The sequence below is a fragment of the Oncorhynchus masou genome, chromosome 32, assembly GCF_036934945.1.
Source record: "Oncorhynchus masou masou isolate Uvic2021 chromosome 32, UVic_Omas_1.1, whole genome shotgun sequence".
Classification (NCBI taxonomy): domain Eukaryota; kingdom Metazoa; phylum Chordata; class Actinopteri; order Salmoniformes; family Salmonidae; genus Oncorhynchus; species Oncorhynchus masou.
Genome location: NC_088243.1, coordinates 16,972,123 through 16,994,995, shown reverse-complemented (window position 1 = coordinate 16,994,995; position 22,873 = coordinate 16,972,123). Strand labels below are relative to the sequence as shown.

Here is a 22,873-nt window from a genome sequence, read left to right as displayed (position 1 = left end):
AAAATCCCACAAATTAACTTATTTTGACTGGTATTGTATGTTAAGTGAGATACCAACCTGTCTCTTCCCCTGCACTGCAGCCTGACACCATGTAAGGAGAGACCCTCTCTTCCTCATCCTCTTCTTCTATCCCCTCCTCCTCCACCTCTTTGTCACTGTCAGAGGACATGGTGACAATGGGAGGGGTGCTATGTACCTCTCTCCTGGTGCTACACAGGACAGACAGAGAATAGAACACACACTATTAGGTGACAATAGTCAAACGGAACATGTTGTATGCCTCCTAAATGGCACCGGATTAACACTTGTCTTCACTCCATCAATCAAATGTATTATGTCAATTGGCATTCAGAATATGTGTGTCTCCACTAAGTTATGTAAACGTTATGTTTGCTTTCTATGGGTATTAGCTAGCACAACACATGTTATCCCATTAACTACATACCCTTTGCCCAATGAGGAGCTAACAGCAACAAGAAAACAAACAACAACAGGAATAAGTCATATGAGTCAAGGTACTTGTCCCACATTAGTGTGTTTACATACTGCAGATACCTGAGATTACAAGGTTTGTGAAGTGGGGTCTTCTGAACTGGCTTGCCATTCTGCTTGAGGTCCGAGAGACGCTGTCTCATACTGATGGTCAGCTCCGGGGCCAGACGCCACACAAAGATACAGCTGTCACCAGACACAGTTATCATGTGCTTGCAGTCATTGGTAAACTTCATTCCAGTCACAACCTCTGTGAAAAAGAACAAAGACAAACAAATGAAAATAAGGAAATATCTGGGCACTCAATTATGGACATTTTTTTAACAAAGAAATGATTTGTGGAATTCACAGTATGAGAGGTCATTAAATGCAACGATGGACATGATGATGAAGAGGAGTTCCAGATTGTTCCTCCTTTCTGAATACACTGCTGGCTGCAGATTGTCAGTCACACATTTTGCTGTAATTCTTCTAACTAAATGGGGTAGTTTTTACCAGAGTGTCCAAACATGGTGGCCACACACTCCCCAGAGTAGAAGTCAAAGATGCTGATGTTCTTGTCTGAACAGCTGGTGGCCACATACAGCCCTGAGGGGTCTGTCTGAACCTGAGGAGCGAAAAAGACAACGGTGGGCCCATTTTTATAAACCAGCTACAGTGTTGTCAAATTAGTCTTCACAGCAACACTACATGACATGAAAACATGCAAGCCTAACCCACCTTGATGACAGTCCCATCCTCTCCTTGGGAGCCCTTGTACAGTTTCTTCTGTTTTCCGTTACTGATGTTGAAGATTCTGTTGTTAGGGGAAAGAAGTTTCAAACTAAGAACCTACAGGCACAGAGGTTCTATTCAGATCTCAACATGAAAACACACCAGCAGCTCAGTACTCCAGGAGTAAATCCCAAAGACAGTTCTGCTGTTGAAGCACCCATGGCTTTATCAGGTGATCAATCCTCTGGTTTATCAAATGTCAGCACATCTATACACGAAAATGGAGGGCAATAAGTCAATGACCTCAAGTCAGATCCGTCTGTCTATTTTACGTCCTGCCTCAGCAGTTAAGTTTTAGACTGGAAAACATTCAGATCAAGGGACTGAGTCATCTGACCTTGAAAGTTCAAGGAAACACTGGACTGTGTTGTATCAGCATATCGATTGCGCAACCAGGGCTGGTAAAACCTTGGATCATTGCTATTCTAACTTCCGCGACGCATATAAGGCCCTCCCCCGCCCTCCTTTCGGAAAAGCTGACCACAACTCCATTTTGTTGCTTCCTGCCTACAGACAGAAACTAAAACAAGAAGCTCCCGCGTTCAGGTCTGTTCAACGCTGGTCCAACCAATCTGATTCTACGCTTCAAGACTGCTTCGATCACGTGGACTGGGATATGTTCCGCATTGCGTTCAACAACAACATTGACGAATACGCTGATTCGGTGAGCGAGTTCATTAAAAAGGTGCATTGATGATGTCGTTCCCATAGCAACGATTAAAACATTCCCAAACCAGAAACCGTGGATTGGTGGCAGCATTCGCGTGAAACTGAAAGCGTGAACCACTGCTTTTAACCAGGGAAAGGTGACCGGAAACATGACCGAATACAAACAGTGTAGCTATTCCTTCCGCAAGGCAATCAAACAAGCTAAGCGTCAGTATAGAGACAAAGTAGAGTCACAATTCAACGGCTCAGACACAAGAGGTATGTGGCAGGGTCTACAGTCAATCACGGATTACAAAAAGAAAACTAGCCCCTTCACGGACCAGGATGTCTTGCTACCAGGCAGACTAAATAACTTTTTTGCCCACTTTGAGGACAATACAGTGCCACTGACACAGCCCGCAACCAAAACCTGCGGACTCTCCTTCACTGCAGCCAACGTGAGGAAAACATTTAAACGTGTTAACCCTCGCAAGGCTGCAGGCCCAGACGGCATCCCCAGCAACATCTCCACCCCGCTGATCCTCAACACTGGAGCCCCACAAGGGTGCGTTCTAAGCCCTCTCCTGTACTCCCTGTTCACCCACAACTGCGTGGCCATGCACGCCTCCAACTCAATCAAGTTTGCGGACGACACTACAGTGGTAGGATTGATTACCCCCATGACGAGATGGCCTACAGGGAGGAGGTGAGGGCCCTTGGAGTGTGGTGTCAGGAAAATAACCTCACACTCAACGTCAACAAAACAAAGGAGATGATTGTGGACTTCAGGAAACAGCAGAGGGAGCACCCCCCTATCCACATCGATGGGACAGTAGTGGAGAGGGTAGTAAGTTTTAAGTTCCTCGGCGTACACATCACGGACAAACTGAATTGGTCCACCCACACAGACAGCGTCGTGAAGAAGGCGCAGCAGCACCTCTTCAACCTCAGGAGGCTGAAGAAATTCGGCTTGTCACCAAAAGCACTCACAAACTTCTACAGATGCAAAATCGAGAGCATCCTGTCGGGCTGTATCACCGCCTGGTACGGCAACTGCTCCGCCCACAACCGTAAGGCTCTCCAGAGGGTAGTGAGGTCTGCACAACGCATCACCGGGGGCAAAATACCTGCCCTCCAGGACACCTACACCACTCGATGTCACAGGAAGGCCATAAAGATCATCAAGGACAACATCCACCTGAGCCACTGCCTGTTCACCCCGCTATCATCCAGAAGGCGAGGTCAGTACAGGTGCATCAAAGCAGGGAACGAGAGACTGAAAAACAGCTTCTATCTCAAGGCCACCAGACTGTTAAACAGCCACCACTAACATTGAGCGGCTGCTGCCAACACACTGACTCAACTCCAGCCACTTCAATAATGGGAATTGATGGAAATTGATGTAATATAATAATATAATAATATATCCCATTTAGCAGACGCTTTTGTCCAAAGCGACTTACAAGTCGGCTGGGGCCACTACTTTTACATATGGGTGGCCCTAGCGGGAAACGAACCCACGACGCTTGGCGTTGCAAGCGCCATGCTCTACCGACTGAGCCACACAGGACCCTGTAAAATATATCACTAGCCACTTTAAGACAATGCTAGTTAATATAATGTTTACATACCCTACATTACTCATCTCATATGTATATGTATTTAAACTGTACTCTATATCATCTACTGCATCTTTATGTAATACATGTATAAACTATGCCACTTTAAACTATGCCACTTTGTTTACATACCCTACATTACTCATCTCATATGTATATACTGTACTCGATACCATCTACTGCATCTTGCCTATGCCGTTCTGTACCATCACTCATTCATATATCTTTATGTACATATTCTTTATCCCTTGACACTTGTGTGTATAAGGTAGTAGTTTTGGAATTGTTAGGGTAGATTACTCGTTGGTTATTACTGCATTGTCGGAACTAGAAGCACAAGCATTTCGCTACACTCGCATTAACATCTGCTAAGCATGTGTATGTGACAAATATCTTTGATTTGTTCATGGGTCAACCAACTCTGTGCCATGGTGTGCTAACAGCACAGCAGTGGGGCATACTGCAAGGCACGATTAATGAATTAGCCAGCTAACTGAAACAACTTTACATTTTTTTGAAGCATAATTTTGAAATTGGCATGGTCTAATTTACTCAACAATCAAAAACACATATCCAAGTTAAGCTTTCTTAATGACCCAGAAAATCAATAGTTATTCCTGGTTGTTTATCAAAGTTAGCTGGCCAACTCATTGATTCTACTTTGGAGCATACCCTCTCTGCTCAGCTGGTATGCATGTCTCTCCCCATCTGACCACATGGGGTCACGCTAACAGCCTAACTGGTGCATTTTCACTGAGTGCCAGAAGGAGACCAGTAGCCACCAGCTAGCTGGCAAGCAACCACCCACAAGGCCCAGTCAGGGCCCTGCCAACCTTGTGGGGAGCTGGCAAAGTGTGAGGGCAGCCAGTCAACCATTGAGTCACACTCTTAAAGCACCGCCACTTAGTTGTATAAGGAACAAATCAGAGCCTGTTAAACAAGAGTTAAGCCCTCTAACTCTACCAGAAATAAATACACAAAAAGGCCTGGGGGACATTTATCATTCAGATGCAGTTAAAACAGCCTAGTTTCCATAGTAACGTTTAATCACTGTGCTGAAACAGCAGAGGAGCATAAGGTGTGTTTACAGTTGACTTTAAGTATCTCAAGCGGAGGGAAAGGCCTATTTGGACAGTCGTACTACGCTGCCGCGTTCATCTTATTTACACCAACTGTGTGGTTTCCAAACTGTGGAAACCACAGGGCGGGGAGGGCAGGGCACACCCCATTTATATATATACAGTACACTTTTGTGGTTACTACATGATTCCATATGTGTTATTTCATCGTTTTTGATGTCTTCACTATTATTCTACAATGTAGAAAATTGTCAAAAATAAAGAAAACCCTTGAATGAGTAAGTGTGTCCACTCTTTTGACAGGTACTGTATATATTATTTTTTCTTAAGGAACTCAGTCCGTCTTTAAACTTACTTTTGAAAGTGCTAATAGTAGAATGCACAGGGTGGAATATCCAAATTGGGTAGTGCATCATCTGTTAATCTTGTCATGTTAGTCATTGTGCACCTTAGAGAGGCGTTAATAACTTGTCAGAAATGTCCAGATCAACTAGCCCATGTCAGCTAATATTTTTCTATTTCATTTTTTTTGCCCATAGATATCAGAATTTTGTTAATCAAATATCACATGAATACACAGACATGGCAAAATGTATAGAATTGCAAGAACATTGGCGTTAAAACGGCAACATTTTCTCTCCCCCATGACAAAATGTATAGAATTACAGGAAATAATATTTAAACCTGCAACATTCTCTCCACCAACAAGAGGGGTGTGAACAGTGTGTCATGAACAGTGCTTGTGCCCAGAGAAATAGACGCGTGCACAGAAGGGGTGTGGGATGTTCCCCAATGCTGGAAGGGGGCCCCCGAGTGATAAACCTTGGGAATCCCTGGATAAATAAAGCACTATGTAATGACGCATTACTTGTGGTTAGTTGTTAACATAACTTGGTTGTTTGAAATTTCTCTGTTACGGTAGAATTTTCAGCCATAACAATTTAATCTCAGATTCATATTGTGACACCCATGGGGTATTTAGGATATAAAAGGGACTGGCCATTCAAACAAGTAGACACACGACCTGCTGGAAAGGTGAAACAGAGAGGCACATTTTTTACAAGTCTGCATTTGAAATATCAGCATTTTAAGCCAACGCTAAGCCACAATTTCTTTCAAAGCGTGTGTTATTGTCGTTGATGCAGGGTGAGGAACGTGAGTGAGAGATGTAAACACTTGAGCAGGCAAGTTGGCAGACGGAGGCTCAGGTCAGGACAGGCTAGAGAGACAGGCTTCATCAGCCAGGGGCCTCTGATCTCATCCTTCCTGTGTTTACAACACTCGAGTTAAGACTAATCCACCTGCTAGGGAGGGATGACTGTACAGGCTGACAGATTACGGAGAGGTCAAACACAAATACACTCACGTGCCAGTGGAGGCTGCTGAGGGGAGGACGGCTCATACTAACGGCTGGAATGGAGCTAATGGAATGGAGCTAATGGAATGGAGCTAATGGAATGGAGCTAATGGAACGGCATCAAAGAAGTGCTTTCTACGTGGCTGATATCATTCCATTGACTCCATTCCAGCCATTATTATGAGCCGTCCTCCCCTCAGCAGCCTCCACTGGCACGTACTCACACTCGCATACTGTACGCATACACAGACAGACTAACACTGTCATCACACACACACATTGACGCACATATACATACACCGAGAACAATAATTGAGACAAACGAGGACAAGTAGACCAGGCCCCCACCTGATGCTGCGGTCCTGACAACCAATAACAGCATACTTCCTGGTGGGGTCGATATCCATGTCGTACAGCGTTGTCTTGCGTACGATGTGGTGGGTGCGGGTAAACACGGTTCCTTCATCTGACTGTAAACGACAGGGTAAAACAACCAGAGGTTAAAACAGGTCACCACTCACTGCCACGCTAGTGCCATTAACAACACTACTGTAAATGCTCCAGTGAGAAATGAGAGCTGTTCTATTTAAGCTGTTTTGGCAGACATATTGTTACAATGAGTCATAGTATGCGTCCCTATGGGCCCTGGTCAATAGTAGCACATATAGGGACGAGGTTTCCATTTGGGATGCAGCCATATTCTAATAAACCACAACATTTATCCTTGTAGGGCTTTTGTTGCTTTTCTAGCAGTGTGCCGTGACTTCTAAAGCAGTCCACTGATTAAATGGTAGAGAATGACAATACTTTCCATCTACTTGTTAATTAGATTGTAACATTTACATACAGAGGGTTAGAATTGCACATCAATCTCAATGTGGATGAATTAGAATTTTCTCCATTTGTTACTTCATACACTGGTTCGGTTCCAAGAGTCAACCTGAAAATAGTCTGACTACTTCAGGATTAGACTATCATGTCAAAAGACTAGAAAGACTACTCCAATTCTGAATCTGAAGTTAATCTCCCGGGGACTTGGGGCATACAACAGCCAGGGGACACAGAACGCCTTAGAGGAAAAGTGTCATTATTAAATAGGCCACTTGGAGTTTAATTAATTAGCTGTAAGCAACAGGAATAGACAAATTAAACAGGGGGTGGCTGAGCCACGGTTAAGAATGTGGGTCCATGGCCAAAATATGCAGAGAGATCATGATGACATATTGCCAAGCCTTACCACAATGATGAAATATTGCCAAGCCTTACCACAATGATGAAATATTGCCAAGCCTTACCACAATGATGAAATATTGCCAAGCCTTACCACAATGATGAAATATTGCCAAGCCTTACCACAATGATGAAATATTGCCAAGCCTTACCACAATGATGAAATATTGCCAAGCCTTACCACAATGATGAAATATTGCCAAGCCTTACCACAATGATGAAATATTGCCAAGCCTTACCACAAAAGCATTAGTCCCCCTAACCTAGTTAAGCCTCCAGCAGCAGCTGTTCTAGAGCAGCGCCATTGTGTGTGTGTATTTTACCTTCTGCGCTGTGCGGAAGTAGATGCTCTTGTCAGCGCCACAGCTGATCATCCTGACCTTGCCTTCATTGGCTAAAAGAGAAGGAGCACTGTTACCATGGCAATAATAACCATGTTAACTTTAGTGCCACAATTGACACTTCCGTGACACCTTTGGAAGCCAAAGGTCTGAATTCCATAGCTGGTATAACTGTTAAAGGAGTGAGACTTGAGAGTTTGAGGTAAAGGGGGGTGGTTGGCGGGATGTTGTAAAGGGTCAAAGGTCATCTGTAAATCTCACCAGCGAATCGTACAGCGGTGATGGAAGAGGAGTGTTCATCCAGCGTCTGCAGCAGGCTGTACTCCCGCTCTGCATCCAGCACGTGGATCAGCCGGTCTCGACTCGCTGTGGCTAGCAGCTTCAGCCCTGTCACACACAACACACACACACTTAGATTTTATTCATTACCAGACACTCTTAACCAGAGGGACTTACAGTCAGTGCATTCAAATGGGTCAAAACAGCCACATATCACAGTCATTACAAGAGAAAAACCTTCTTCACACCACATATAGGCCTACATTACACTCCAGGACACTCTAGGACACGAGCAACTTACCAGCAGCCAATCCCTGTTCTCCATTTCGGTGGTGGTAAATATTTTTCATTAGGAGGTCCTTTTTGTTTTTAACAGCCATAAAGCATCTTATATCAATTAGCTTAAGAACCAATGAGCTGACGGTCACATCACATGGATATCGAAACCAATCAAAAATGGATTTGAAGCACTTCCCCGGAGTGGACTTAACTGAATTTCCAACCGGAATCATTTCAGTAAATGAAAAGCACTATCCTCTCCTTGCTGAGATTGAACGTGGATCCTGGATCTGTTAGCTTTGTGACTTTGTTAACCTTGATCCCAGCTAGATACAATAGCCCCCAATAGCCCCCCTCTTATCCATTGTAATTTAAAAGGCTAAACTGATCCTAGATCAGCACTCCTCTACTCTGAGATGCTTTGTGAATACAGGCCCAGCAGGGCAATGGCTGTTATCTGACTATTATCACCCTCTGAGTTGTTACTATCAAATCAAATTGTATTTGTCACATGCTCCGAATACAACCAGTTTAGACCTTACCGTGAAATGATTACATATAAGCCCAAAGTTTAAGAAATATAAGAGTTAAGAAAATATTCACTAAATAAACAAACAGTTTTAAAAGTAACACCAAATAGCAATAATGAGGCTATATACAGGGGGTACCGGTGCGGGGGCACCGTATACTGCAGGCAGCCAGAGGGAGTGTACTGGGCTTATTCTTAGCCCTCTCTATCTGCTCCTCTGTGTGGTGCCAACTGCCAAATGATCAACTAAGAACATCGAAATATTATCAATCCTCCTAACTTGAGAGCCACTGGATGCATCCCATATGAGACACCTATTACCTATATATAGTGTACTTCTTTTAATCAGGGCCTTTTGGAACGCACCCTGTGACAGATGTGCTGCTACTGGGGCTAGACGATGAAGTTCTGGAGGAGAGCCAAGCAGGTCTGGGACCAATGCCAGGGTACTACCACAGCCCCCAACTCACACACACACCCTCAATATGCTCTGCCTTGCTGTTCTCTGAATTGGACGGCACTTCACCAGGTCTGATAATGCCCTCTTAATAGCCCACTGAACACACAGACACTCTTTGTAACAACACATTCAAATGAGATGAAACATGGATGTGTTGATATTGTTGACCATAGCAGTAGATACAAAGATAACTTCAATAATTTTCACATTCCATTTCACAAATCTCTTATCAGATGATTTGGTTTTAATGTGTGAACCGGGAAAGTTAATTCTATAAAGCTGCTCATTTAAACTTTGACTAAGAAGAATTGACATACAGTACATTTGGACCCAACCCTGTCTCTTTATAACGTGCTGGAGCTCTGAAGTGGTTCGTTTCACAAGTCAACGGGAGGTTGGTGAAGCATCTGGCAACCAGCTGATAGTGGTTTATACCTACAGTAGTATCTTTAAACTGGTTGTCTCCCATTTCCTCCCAGAAGAGGGGAAATCTGCCTTAGCCGTATCAGGCTTGTCATGGCTTGCAAGCGAACAATAAATATCTGTATTCAGTATGAGTTAGCTAACTACACAGAAGGTGAATATGTTATTATGGTAACAATTTGCCTAGTTCAATAAAGGTTAAATAAAACATTTTAAAATAATTCTGGTAACAATTGATTGTACCCGTCTCAGGCTTGGAGTATTCCAGACACAGGATCTCTGAGTCGTGGGCCTGAACGTTCAGAATCTCCCCCATGCTCTCTAGATCGTGGATCCTGCAACAGCAAACAGAACAAAATAGTACTAGATCAGTCCTGTTATGCTCCCATAACAACACCATTTTGTTTTTGCAAGGTGCACACTGTCACAGGTCAGTCTCGCCACACACAGAGACACCGCTGGGCTGCAGTAGAATGCAGAGTAGACCGCCATCATTCAGTTTTGCGTGACAAAGTTAATTAACAAAAAATAGCCTTGGTGTTAACTGGGTCAGCATCTATCCATCCAGTGATGTGGACAGAGAGTCAGCTAGGCTGCTGCCTGAATGGACACCAGCCTACTCCAACCCCAATTTAACAAACACACATGCACACGCTCACACACACACCCTCCCAGGGGTCTAGTTAGGGAACTTCATTAGGACATAGAGGTGCTGAGTCCTGAGGGGTAGTGAAGGAAAACAAGGCTCTCTCTGGGACGGCATAGCAGGGGTACTGTACCTCAGGGTTTACCCTGATGAAGGTCTACTGACCCAAACATTAATTAGTTTAAAGGGATCCAATCAACTGTTTGTGGAGTAATCAAGAACACCTGTGTGCTAGAGTTTCTCATTCTACAACAGTTTCTTCCATAGACTTTAAACTACAGGTGTGCGAACAAACCGCTCTTTGTCTCCAACAGTACCTCAAGGTGCCGGTCCGGTCGCCCGATGCCAGGTGCTGCCCATCTGGGCTGACACACATGGTCCTGATGCCCGTCCTGGTCTCGGAGGTCTGGGGGTCAGCCTTCTCTCCGTTCCCCGAGTTGAGGCACTCTGTGTCCAGCAGGCCGGCCGTGTTGTTGTCCATGTAGATGATCTTCTGGAGGTCCTGGACAGACGGAGAGAAGGTGGGGGGTTTTTTAAGCTGAGAATTGGGGGGGGGGGGGTGCGCAACCGCGTCAGTTTCCCCCTCTTAAAGCAAAACTAAATATTTTTTTATAACTAAAACAAAATTGACCACAGTTTGTCGTTTCCAAAGGGAACACGAGTCATAGTGGGCAGAACAAGAAGGAGGTGGGCAGAGCCAAGCTAGCGATATCCTATTGGTGCATTCTAGTATACATCTGCATATTTCCGTTAGGGAACACCTACTCTGTGAAATGCACGTGTGCAATACCTCAATTCACCTTTGCATTCTTTCTAAAAAACACCATTTTTAAAAACTTTTGCAAGTCTACAAAACTTAGTCTGTTCTGTTCAGAACAGATTCTAGTTTTGGGAACAGAAAAGTGTATTGAGATCAAACGTTTAAATGATGAGAAGATTTGCAGAATGTCGGCCAAAATCCATCTTGTTCCATCTTCTCCCACTGCCAGCCAGTGGGCTTCCTCTCACTACCGTATTTGGTAGTGAGTGGAAACACGAACAGGATGCTTCACATTTATACATCCAGTGAAATATCTTTCTAATTGTTCTATCTGTGGCATAACTCAGGATTCAAAGGTTCTTGAGTAGAACTACTTTGCATCAAAACTCAATCAGCAGTCATTCATATTGAGATCAGGGTTTAGATAAAGGGTGTGTGAGAGTGAGACAGACGCACGTTGCTGATGACGTTGCGGCTAAGAGTTGTGTTGTGTCCATCAGTGTTCCAGAGCCGGACAGTATTGTCTGAAGAACAGCTGAGGAAGGAGCCTGGAGGCAGACAGGGCTGCCTGCCATCACTTACCCTGTCTGGGTACACCTGTACAGGTACAGAGGAAATGAAACATCAGCAGGAGAGATAACGTAAATATGAATCTACATACATTTTGGGTACACCTGACAGGTACAGAGGACATGGAAACATTTGTTCTGAACTAGCGTATGCACATCCAGATAGATTCCAGCTGCAGGGGGGAAAAATGGCTTCATCGAAAATAAAAAGATAACCGCACGCGGTTTAACAATATACAGTACATTCAGAAAGTATTCAGACCCCTGACTTTTTCCACACTTTGTTACGTTACGTTATGTTATGTTATGTTACGTTACATTCTAAAATAGATTAAATAACATCCTCATCAATCTACACACACTACCCCATAATGTAAATGTAAATGTAAATGTCAAAGCAAAAACAGGTTTAGACATTTTGGCAAAAGTATAAAAATAGCTTATTTACAAAAGTACTTAGACCCTTTGCTATGAGACTCGAAATTGTGCTCAGGTACATCCTGTTCCATTGATCATCCTGTTCCATTGATCATCCTTGAGATGTTTCTACAACTTGATTGGAGTCCAACTGTGGTAAATTCAATTGATTGGACATGATTTGTGAAGGCACACACCTGTCTATATAAAGGTCCCTTCCAGAAGTACAACCATCTCTGCAGCACTCCACCAATCAGGCCTTTATGGTAGAGTGGTCAGACGGAAGCCACTCCTCAGTAAAAGGAACATGAGAGCCCGCTTGGAGTTTGCCATAGGGCACCTAAAGACTCTCAGACCATGAGAAACAAGATTCTCTGGTCTGATGAAACCAAGATTGAACTCTTTGGCCTAAATGCCAAGCATCACATCTGGAGGAAACCTGGCACCATCTCTACGGTGAAGCATGGTGGTGGTGGCAGCATCATGTTGTGGGGATGTTTTTCAGCGGTAGGGATTGGGAGACTCGTCAGGTTTGAGGGAAAGATGAACGGAGCAAAGTACAGAGATCTCTTTGATGAAAACCTGTTCCAGAGCACTCAGGACCTCAGACTGGGGGAAGTTTAACCTTCCAACAGGACAACGACCCTAAGCACACAGCCAAGACAATGCAGGAGTGGCTTCGGGACAAGTCTCTGAATGGCCCAGCCAGAGCCCGGACTTGAACCCGATCGAACATCTCTGGAGAGACCTGAAAATAGCTGTACAGCGACGCTCCCCATCCAACCTGACAGAGCTTGAGAGGATCTGCAGAGAAGAATGGGGGAAACTCCCCAAATACAGGTGTGCCAAGCTGGTAGCGTCATACCAAAGAAAACTCGAGGCTGTACTTTCTGCCATAGGTGCTTCAACAAAGTACTGAGTAAAGGGTCTGAATACTTAAGTAAATGTGATTTCAGTTTTTTTTATATATATATATATAAATGTGCAAATAAGGCTGTAACGTAACAAAATGTGAAAAAAGTCAAGGGGTCTGAATACTTTCCGAATGCACTTTATATGAGACCACCATTCAACAGTGAGCAACAGGTATCTTGTTTATTTTCTACATGTAAAACGATCTCTACACAGGGAGTAAAGAGCAACATGTTCCTCCAGGCCTCCCCCGGCCTTACCTCGACGCTCCACACGCAGGCCGAGTGGTAAAGGGCGGAGTAGACCTTGCCCACTTTGCGGAGGTCCCGTACGTCCCACACGTACAGGCTGTGGTCGTTGTAGACACAGGACAGCCAGCGGCTCGCAGGGTCATAAGATACAGCCACCGTGTCTGGACACCGGGCGTCCATCTTGTGGCTGAAGAGGTGACTGCAGGTAGGGACAGTTAGGATGTAATAACACTGTAATACTCTGATAAAATAAATATATTGAATTTATAAAGCACTTTTCCAGAACCCAGAGATACTTTATAGTTACAGTACAAGCTAACCCAATTCAGTGGTTATGAGAAAAGCCCAGCTATTGGCTGGGCTGGCATTCCCTTTACCAACCATTTAATGGTTGTGTTTTTGGCCAGAGCATAATGTGCCTGCCTACTGGAGAGGTCTTGCCCGTCTATGGAGTTTCCCACAGAAACTTCTATAAACAGTAGTGAGCTGACCTTGATGGCTTCACTTAATAGCAGCTTCGACATGACCTACACAGCCATCTATGGGTCCTGGTCAAAAGTAATACACCGAATAGGGAAAAGGGTGTCATTTGGGATGCAAACATGCAGTAAGTTATTCCATTGGTGGGATTTTTCACAACCCACACAAACATGCTACATACATGATTATTCAGCTAATCTGTTATAACATCTGGGTTCTATTGTCAGGAAGTCAGTTGAACAGGGAAATGAACCAGCAGCATTCCAGACTCTGCATTCACTCAGTCCATATTTATGAGGAGAAGAACTAACTCTCAGAGGAATCTCTGTCCGTTTTACTGAAGGCATCAACAACAAAATGTTGATTTAAAAAGAGATTGAGGGGGATACAGGAATACAAAACAATGACATTTAACTCCAGCTGGGCCCACGTGCATCCTGGATGAACAGGAAATCATTAAAGGGTATTTTGTGTAGTTGGTTTGCTTGGTATTTGCATAAGTATGTAGAGTATGATGCTGTATGAGAACAGGATACCACACAGCCCACACCGCTCTGGCTAATCAACAGGACAGACAGAGACTGTTCCCACTTCCCACAGTCAAAAAGACACCATTTAAATACTTCATTCACGACCAGGGCGACATTTAAAAGTCATGATGTTGACAAAAAACAGGTTCTCTCATATCCATTTTTTTCCCTATGTTACTATACAGGCAATTACAGCCCCAATTGATTATAAAATATGAATTATTGCACACATAAAAACCTCTGTACGTCGTCTGCATTGTGTGGAGGTTAAGGTCAGGGACACTCACCTAGCCTCCACCACGGTGGCGATGTCTGTGCCCAGGCAGTGTGGGCGTGGCAGGGTACAGATGAAGTGCAGGTTGACGGGGCTGAAGGCCCTAACCGTGCCGTCAGCACAGCCACAGAAGATCAGCTCGTCCGTCACAGACAGAGATGTGGCCTGACTGGTCTGCAGGGCAGAGGAGGATGGTTAGAGAGGACACACTTACTGTCCACTACGTAAAACCCACACGGCAGGGTTTCCTCCACTACAGGATGTAGAGAAGACAGGACAGGGACCCGCCTGGCTCCATTCCCTTCTGCCTCACTAGAGCAACACATAGGGAATAGGGTGCTAATTGGGATGCAGCCCAGGACTTCAGGGAAATGAATTGCAGAGACAGCAGAAAATAGCTACAGTACTGTCTGTTAATGATATTGAACATATTGAATTGAAGACCATTGCCAGAGAGGCATCAAAGAACCCACTAGGAACTAGCAGTCACAGTGTTTCCCATAGGGTTTTTTTCAGCAGCGGCGGCAAGGTTAGCTTAGGGGAGTGGGGGGCGTGGCCAATGGCACGGTCTCCGACCCAACACACTGCCAACACACTGACTCAACTCCAGCCACTTCAATAATGGGAATTGATGGGAAAAGATGTAAAATATATCACTAGCCACTTTAAACAATGCTACCTAATATAATGTTTACATACCCTACATTATTCATCTCATATGTATACGTATATACTGTACTCTATCATCTACTGCATCCTTATGTAATACATGTATCACTAGCCACTTTAACTATGCCACTTTGTTTACATACTCATCTCATATGTATATACTGTACTCGATACCATCTACTGTATCTTGCCTATGCGCTCTGCACCATCACTCATTCATATCTTTATGTACATATTCTTTATCCCCTTACACTGTGTATAAGAAATTAGTTTTGGAATTGTTAGTTAGATTACTTGTTGGTTATTACTGCATTGTCGGAACTGGAAGCACAAGCATTTCGCTACACTCGCATTAACATCTGCTAACCATGTGTATGTGACAAATAAAATTTGATTTGAACATTTTAAATGTCCAGCTCTTGGCCATAGAAACCATATTTCCTGCAATTCTTACGCAGAGGCTCGCCGCTGATAAATTAACGTAGGGGAAACACTGAGGAAGCATCACATACTTGTCTGTCTGTGGGAATACTGATTACCACACTTTACTGTAGCTAGGGACCTGAGTAAACAATATAAGAACATCTCTCAAGTAGTTTAATCTAGGCAGAAGAAGTGGCTACACTAGAAAATAAATATTTTGAAAATTAAACAGTTCAACAACAAAACAGTATGACCGAAACAGAATAACATGCAGTATATTTCACTGTGGTGAAGGAGATGGGATATGGTATCCACTCCATGAACCACACATCATATATTTCACTGTGGTGAAGGAGATGGGATATGCTATCCACTCCATGAACCACACAACAGATCCAGATCTAGGCATCCAGCTTGAAAATAACAACACACAATATCATTTTACAATTTACCAGAATGATGCTTGAAATGATGAATAAAGTAATTCAGTCAGGCATGCAGCCCAGAATGGACACAGCTTTTCCTCCAAGTCCAATAACAGTCATTTACTAAATGTTTTTTTGATACATTCTCCACTTGGGTTGCTGTGCTTTCCCAACAGTCAGTGCATTGCTAACCACGGCATGCCAGAGAAGCAACCATCTTAGAAGGGGAGAAACCAAAATATACGAAAGTGGCAGCTTCAAGTGGCCTCTGGGGAAGAGTGTAGTTGTGACAGAGGATGATCCCGCTCATGGCCTACAGCAGATAAGATATGCAGTTCATGTGAGGGGATGAAAGACATGTCCTAGTTGGATGTTGTGGTCACATGATACAGGCTAGATCACAGCCTGCTTTTAAATTAATCCACACTGGTAGCTTCACAGTGAGAATGTTAAGAGCGTAAATTAATGAAGTCAGTTTTGAGATGAGCAGCTTGAGTGGAGAGGTTGATATCAGCTGTCTGATATACCAGGATGGAATGTGATGGAGTAGCTGAAGTTGAGACAGAACAAGCATTGTAGTTTTTTTTTTCTCCCTCCCTCCCTCCCTCCCTCCCTCCCTCCCTCCCTCCCTCCCTCCCTCCCTCCCTCCCTCCCTCCCTCCCTCGCTTTGGTCTGTGTCTGCTACAAAAGCATGACTGTACACCCACTTCAGCCCTGTTAGCAGGAAGGTAGCAGAGTGGGGTTACAATCATGTGGTACAAGTTCAGGAAAAGGTTGTTGTGACCTCAGAGCTGGTTTGATCATAATGCTGCATGAAGTCTGTAGCCGGAGAGGCAGGTAGCCTAGTGGTTAAGAGTGTTGGGCCAGTAACCAAAAGGTCACTGTTTCTGTTGATGTGCCCTTGAGCAAGGCACTTAACAATAATCGCTCCTGTTACTCGCTCTGCATAAGAGCTTCTGCTAAATGACTAAAATGTCAAATGTAATGTAAACTGTAAAAGCTGACTGTTTGACTGATAATTCCCATGCAGTACATTACAGCTAAAACCCACAGACAGAGTATCCCACAAGTCAACATCATTTTCTCAGGCCCTCAGAACTTGAGGTGAGCACTAGCAGTGATATGAGCAGTATCTATCTAAGGCCTGGGGTGGAAACACTGATGAGTTCATGTTTGTTCTCACACCAAAGTAAAGTGACCAGTGATGTGAGCAGTGATGCTGATAATGCCATCACATTGACCACAGCTTGTCATGTGAATTAATGTCAGCCTATAGCGAAAGGTGGTGCTCACATCAACACACACCAATGGGGTGGAATGTCAAAGGCATGATAGAATGCAGCATTCTGAGAAACCCTCCAATTGGATTCTCAGGGGAAATGGAGGGGGCGGGGAATAACTTTCAGCTGATGTGACATGGAACTGCAGGGCAGGCAATGGACAGACTTACTGTGACACTGTCGTTCTTCTGGACAGTGTGAGAGGAAGAAAAAGCACAACAACACTGATATTAGACAGACAGCAGCATGGAAGGTCAAATTAATACTCCACCAACACGAGCCAGTTGTCTGTCGATAATTTACCTTTATACAGAAGTGAAAGCTGTGTTTTGTAGGACAAAGTCTGTGGCTAGATTACATGTAGAATGAGGAATATTTTGAAGTAGCTCAGTCAAGTGAAAGCTGTGTTTTGTAGGACAAAGTCGGTGGCTAGATTACATGTAGAATGAGGAATATTTTGAAGTAGCTCAGTCAAGTGAAAGTTTGAAACTGTGCCACATATAGATTGAAAGGGGGTTATATTCTAATCTGATCATGCTGTGATAAATCACTAACTCTCTCTCTGCCAACATTTACACAGAATCGTTACAATAGTGATACATCTCCATTCATTCAGACTGTTTTAGAAAAAACGATTCAGTGTTACTCTACGCCTGTGGATACAGCCAGGCAGCTACAGTCTCAGTGAAACAGGGAACAGGGAAGTAGCCTACTGCCTGAATTTGTCCAATAAACTGGAATATGTCATCAAATTCAGGGTTTCATTTTTAGTTTATATGCCCTTTCAACCCTGCAGAGGAATACTTATGATTATAAATTATTGAGTCAAGGAAGCCGATTATTGATTTTATGAATTTGTCTTATAACAAGTCTCATGTCTGTTTTCGGTTGCAAAAGGTTTTGCTACTTTGTGCCCTTAATGAACGTGACGCCAGAGTCTACTAACTCACCCGTAGCTCCACCCATTTGTCCAGCAGGCGTTTGTCACTGAACTCGCAGAGCAGGCCCGAGGAGGTGATGCAGAAGGTGCTGCCGGCTTTACGACCCTTCCCACATGCCACGTCAGAGAAGAAGTTGTTCCTCAGCTCCCCCAGGAGCCCCGAGCGACCCAGCAGAGGAACCGTGGCGTTCACCTAGCAGACGGACAGCGGGAGGCAGGAATGGAGAGATGATTAGAGAGACATTGCTATGGGGTCTGATAGATCTAGTCCATCCGTTTGTTATGTTGTCCCAAACCCCGGGATGTAAGACCTTCTATACTGCCTCAACATGGCTATTGAAGTTGATGTGTGACATTTCTCTTTATTCTAATAGCTTGAGCGATTAGAGAGAAGTTTCCCCAACTGTTCTTCTGACCTCCAACCCAGCGTTGTACATATTTGTTACATTCCAACAATAAACATTTCCTTTATGAAAGTCTTATAAATTGAAAAATTATTTCTACAGCTTATTAGCGTACACCTAATATGTTCCCCCCCGTTGATGATGCTCATTATATATATTGTTGAACCAAAGGATTACATGTAACAAAAAGGAAATATACAATTTTTATGTGAAATTGAATGAAACAATAATGTATGTTGACGCTAATATGATGTACAATATTCCATTATGTTTCTATATGATAACAATAGTGTAATATTTAATATGCCATATACTATTTTTTAACAGTTTGACAAATTAATTTTAATGAACTTAATCATTATGACACACCCCTCACTACTGTCATTGGTTACACTAATTGCACTGCTTGTCTCCAAGCGACGCTTGGCCAATTGTGCGCCGGCCCACAGGACTCCCAATCACGGCCGGTTGTGATACAGCCTGGAATCGAACCAGGGTGTCTGCAGTGACGCCTCAAGCACTGAGATGCAGTGCCTTAGATCGCCGCGCCACTCTGGAGCCCATGATATCCATGATATAGCCATAGACTACCGTTCAAAAGTTTGGGGTCACTTAGAAATGTCCTTATTTTTTAAAGAAAAGCACATTTTTTGTCCATTAAAATAAAATAAACTCAGAAATACAGTGTAGAGATAGTTAATGTTGTAAATGACTATTGTAGCTGGACACGGCAGATTTTTTATGAAATATCTACATAGGCGTACAGAGGCCCATTATCAGCAACCATCACTCCTGTGTTCCAATGGCACGCTGTGTAAGCTAATCCAAGTTTATCATTTTAAAAGGATAATTGATCATTAGAAAACCCTTTTGCAATTATGTTAGCACAGCTGAAAACTGTTGTTCTGATTAAATAAGCAATAAAACTGGCCTTCTTCAGACTAGTTGAGTATCTGGAGCATCAGCATTTGTGGGTTCAATTACGGGCTCAAAATGGCCAGAAACAAAGAACTTTCTTCTGAAACTCGCCAGTATATTATTATTCGGAGAAATGAAGGCTATTCCATGCCAGAAATTGCTAAGAAACTGAAGATCTCGTACAACGCTGTGTACTACTCCCTTCAAAGAACAGAGCAAACTGGCCCGAACCAGAATAGAAAGACGAGTAGGAGGCCCCGGTGCACAACTGAGCAAGAGGACAAGTACATTAGAGTGTCTAGTTTGAGAAACAGACGCCTCACAAGTCCTCAACTGGCAGCTTCATTAAATAGTACAGGCAAAACGCCAGTCTCAACGTCAACAGTGAAGAGGCGACTCCAGGATGCTGGCCTTCTACGCAGAGTTGCAAAGAAAAAGCAATAGGCTGGCCAATAAAAAAGTAAAAAAGTTTAAGATGGGCAAAAGAACACAGACACCAGACAGAGGAAGATTGGAAAAAGTTATGGACAGACGAATCTAAGTTTGAGGTGTTCGGATCACAAAGAAGAACATTCGTGAGACACAGAAAATAATTAAGATGCTGGAGGAGTGCTTGACGCCATCTGTCTAGTATGGTGGAGGCAATGTGATGGTCTGGGGGTGCTGTGGTGGTGGTAAAGTGGGAGATTTGTACAGGGTAAAAGGGATCTTGAAGAAGGAAGGCTATCACTCCATTTTGCATCGCCATGCCATACCCTGTGGACAGCGCTTAATTGGAGCCAGTTTCCTCCTACAACAGGACAATGACCGAAAACACAGCTTCAAACTATGCAAGAACTACTTAGGGAAGAAGCAGTATTCTGTCTATAATGGAGTGGCCAGCACAGTCACCGAATCTCAACCCTATTGAGCTGTTGTGGGAGCAACTTGACCGTATGGTACGTAAGAAGTGCCCATCAAGCAACTTGTGGGAGGTGCTTCAGGAAGCATGGGGTGAAATCTCTTCAGATTACCTCAACAAATTGACAACAAGAATGCCAAAGGTCTACAAGGCTATAATTGCTGCAAATGGAGGATTATAAGACGAAAGCAAAGTTTGAAGGACACAATTATAATAATTATTTATAACCTTGTCAACATCTTGACTATATTTCCTAGTCATTTTGCAACTCATTTCATGTATGTTTTCATGGAAAACAAGGACATTTCTAAGTGACCCCAAACTTTTGAACAGTAGTGTGTATCCACATCAACATTTATATTGAACAAAAATATAAACACAATATGCAAGAATTCAAGATTTTACTCCATTACAGTTCATAGAAGGAAATCAGTCAAGTGAAATAAATTAATTAGGCCCTAATCTATGGATTTCACATGACTGGGCAGAGCCGCAGAGGCCCACCCACTTGGGAGCCAAGTCTACCCACTGGGGAGCCAGGCTCAACCAATCAGAATACGTTTTTCCCTACAAAAGGGCTTTATTACAGACAGAAATACTTCTCAGCAACAGCTCTGGTGGACATTCCTGCAGTCAGCATGCCAATTGCACACTCCCTCAAAACTTGAGACATCGTGGCATTGTGTTGTGTGACAAAACTGCACATTTTAGAGTGGCCTTTTATTGTCCCCAGCACAAGGAGCACCTGTGTAATGATAATGCTGTTTAATCAGTTTCTTGATATGCCACACCTGTCAGGTGGATGGATTATCTTGGCAATGGAGAAATGCTCACTAACAGGGATGAACACAAATTTGTGCACAACATTGTAGAGAAATAAGCTTTTGTGTGTATGGAACATTTCTGGAATCTTTTATTTAAACTCATGAAAAATGGGACCAACACTTTACATGTTGTGTTTATATTTTGTTCAGTAAAGTTTTATCCATGTTGAGGCTATATAGTGTTTGTTTACATTGTTTACAAATATTGGCTTATATTTTGGGTTCTGATGGTGTACGACAGGTGAACGAAGCTCAGGAGGCATTTATACATTATATTCTTCAGAAAACAATCAATGGGCAAATATCATTCATTTACATCAAAAATGGATGTAGCAGCTGCACACTGCCCCTTTAAGAAATGTTGTTGTTGGTGTGACTGTGTGAATACCTTGGATGATTTGGTGTGACTGTGTGAATACCTTGGATGATTTGGTGTGACTGTGTGAATACCTTGGATGATTTGGTGTGACTGTGTGAATACCTTGGATGATTTGGTGTGACTGTGTGAATACCTTGGATGATTTGGTGTGACTGTGTGAATACCTTGGATGATTTGGTGTGATCCAGGTACCAGAACTTGACGTGCCTGTTCCCTGCCGTGACAAAGTAGTTGCTGTCATCTGAGAAGGACACAGCTGTGACTTTACTAGACACCTTGTTGGCTGCCACCACTATGTTTTTCTGAGCAGAGAAGAAGAGCACAGAACAGAACTTTAGATCAACGGTGGATATATACTTTGTCCTCAGACAAGAATAAAGTAAAAATAGTATAAAACATTGAAGGGTAGCTCAAAAATAGCACTTAGAATTTTCCACTATAACGGTCTAGTGCATTTGGAAAGTATTCAGACATTTTCAACATTTTGTTACATTACAGCCTTAATCTAAAAAAAAAATGAAAATCTCTCCTCAATCTACACACAATATCCCATAATGACAAAGCAAATGTATTAAAAAAAAAACCAGAATTACCTTATAAGTATTCAGACCCTTTTCTATGAGACTCAAAAATGAGCTCAGGTGCATCCTGTTTCCATTGATCATCCTTGAGATGTTTCTACAAAATGATTTGAGTCCAGATATGATATATTCAAATGATTGGAAATTATTTGAAAGGCACACACCTGTCTATATAAGGTCCCACAGTTGACAGTGCATGTCAGAGCAAAAACCAAGCCATGAGGTCGAAGGAACTGTCCTGAGAGCTCAGAGACAGGATTGTGTAGCAGTACCAATCTGGGGAAAGGTACCAAAAAAATGTATGCAGCATTGAAGGTCCCCAAGAACACAGTGGCCTCCATCATTTTTAAATGAAAGACGTTTGGAACCACCAAGACTCTTCATAGAGCTGACCGCCCGGCCAAACTGACCAATCGGGGGAGAAGGGTCTTGGTCAGCGAGGTGACCAAGAACCCGATGGTCACCCTGACAGAGCTTCAGAGTTCCTCTGTGGAGATGGGAGAACCTTCCAGAAGGACAACCACCTCTGCAGCACTCTACCAATCAGGCCTTTATGGTAGAGTGGCCAGACGGAAGCCACTCCTCGGTAAAAGGCTTATGGCAGTCCACTTGGAGTTTGCCAAAAGGCACCTAAAGGACTCTCAGACCATGAGAAACAAGACTCTCTGGTCTGATGAAACCAAGATTGAATCTTTGGACTGAATGCCAAGCATCACATCTGGAGGAAACCTGGCACCATCTCTACGGTGAAGCACAGTGGTGGTGGCAGCATCATGCTGT

General features: G+C 43.4%; 1 protein-coding gene across 3 annotated transcripts in view; it reads right to left on the bottom strand.

The window, feature by feature from the left end:
• LOC135525636 (mitogen-activated protein kinase-binding protein 1-like) overlaps positions 1–22,873 on the bottom strand; it is a 62,557-nt gene that overhangs the window by 12,846 nt on the left and 26,838 nt on the right. For all 3 annotated transcript variants that reach the window (XM_064953375.1, XM_064953376.1, XM_064953377.1), the window contains exons 6-19: positions 21,677–21,814; positions 18,097–18,279; positions 14,363–14,523; positions 13,075–13,264; positions 11,373–11,513; positions 10,474–10,658; positions 9,754–9,845; positions 7,802–7,927; positions 7,523–7,593; positions 6,318–6,439; positions 1,213–1,288; positions 988–1,099; positions 556–742; positions 58–209 (exon numbers count right to left, since the gene is read on the bottom strand). In XM_064953375.1, the coding sequence (XP_064809447.1) occupies positions 58–209; positions 556–742; positions 988–1,099; positions 1,213–1,288; positions 6,318–6,439; positions 7,523–7,593; positions 7,802–7,927; positions 9,754–9,845; positions 10,474–10,658; positions 11,373–11,513; positions 13,075–13,264; positions 14,363–14,523; positions 18,097–18,279; positions 21,677–21,814 (1,936 nt within the window). The remainder of the gene's footprint in view (positions 1–57; positions 210–555; positions 743–987; positions 1,100–1,212; positions 1,289–6,317; positions 6,440–7,522; positions 7,594–7,801; positions 7,928–9,753; positions 9,846–10,473; positions 10,659–11,372; positions 11,514–13,074; positions 13,265–14,362; positions 14,524–18,096; positions 18,280–21,676; positions 21,815–22,873) is intronic.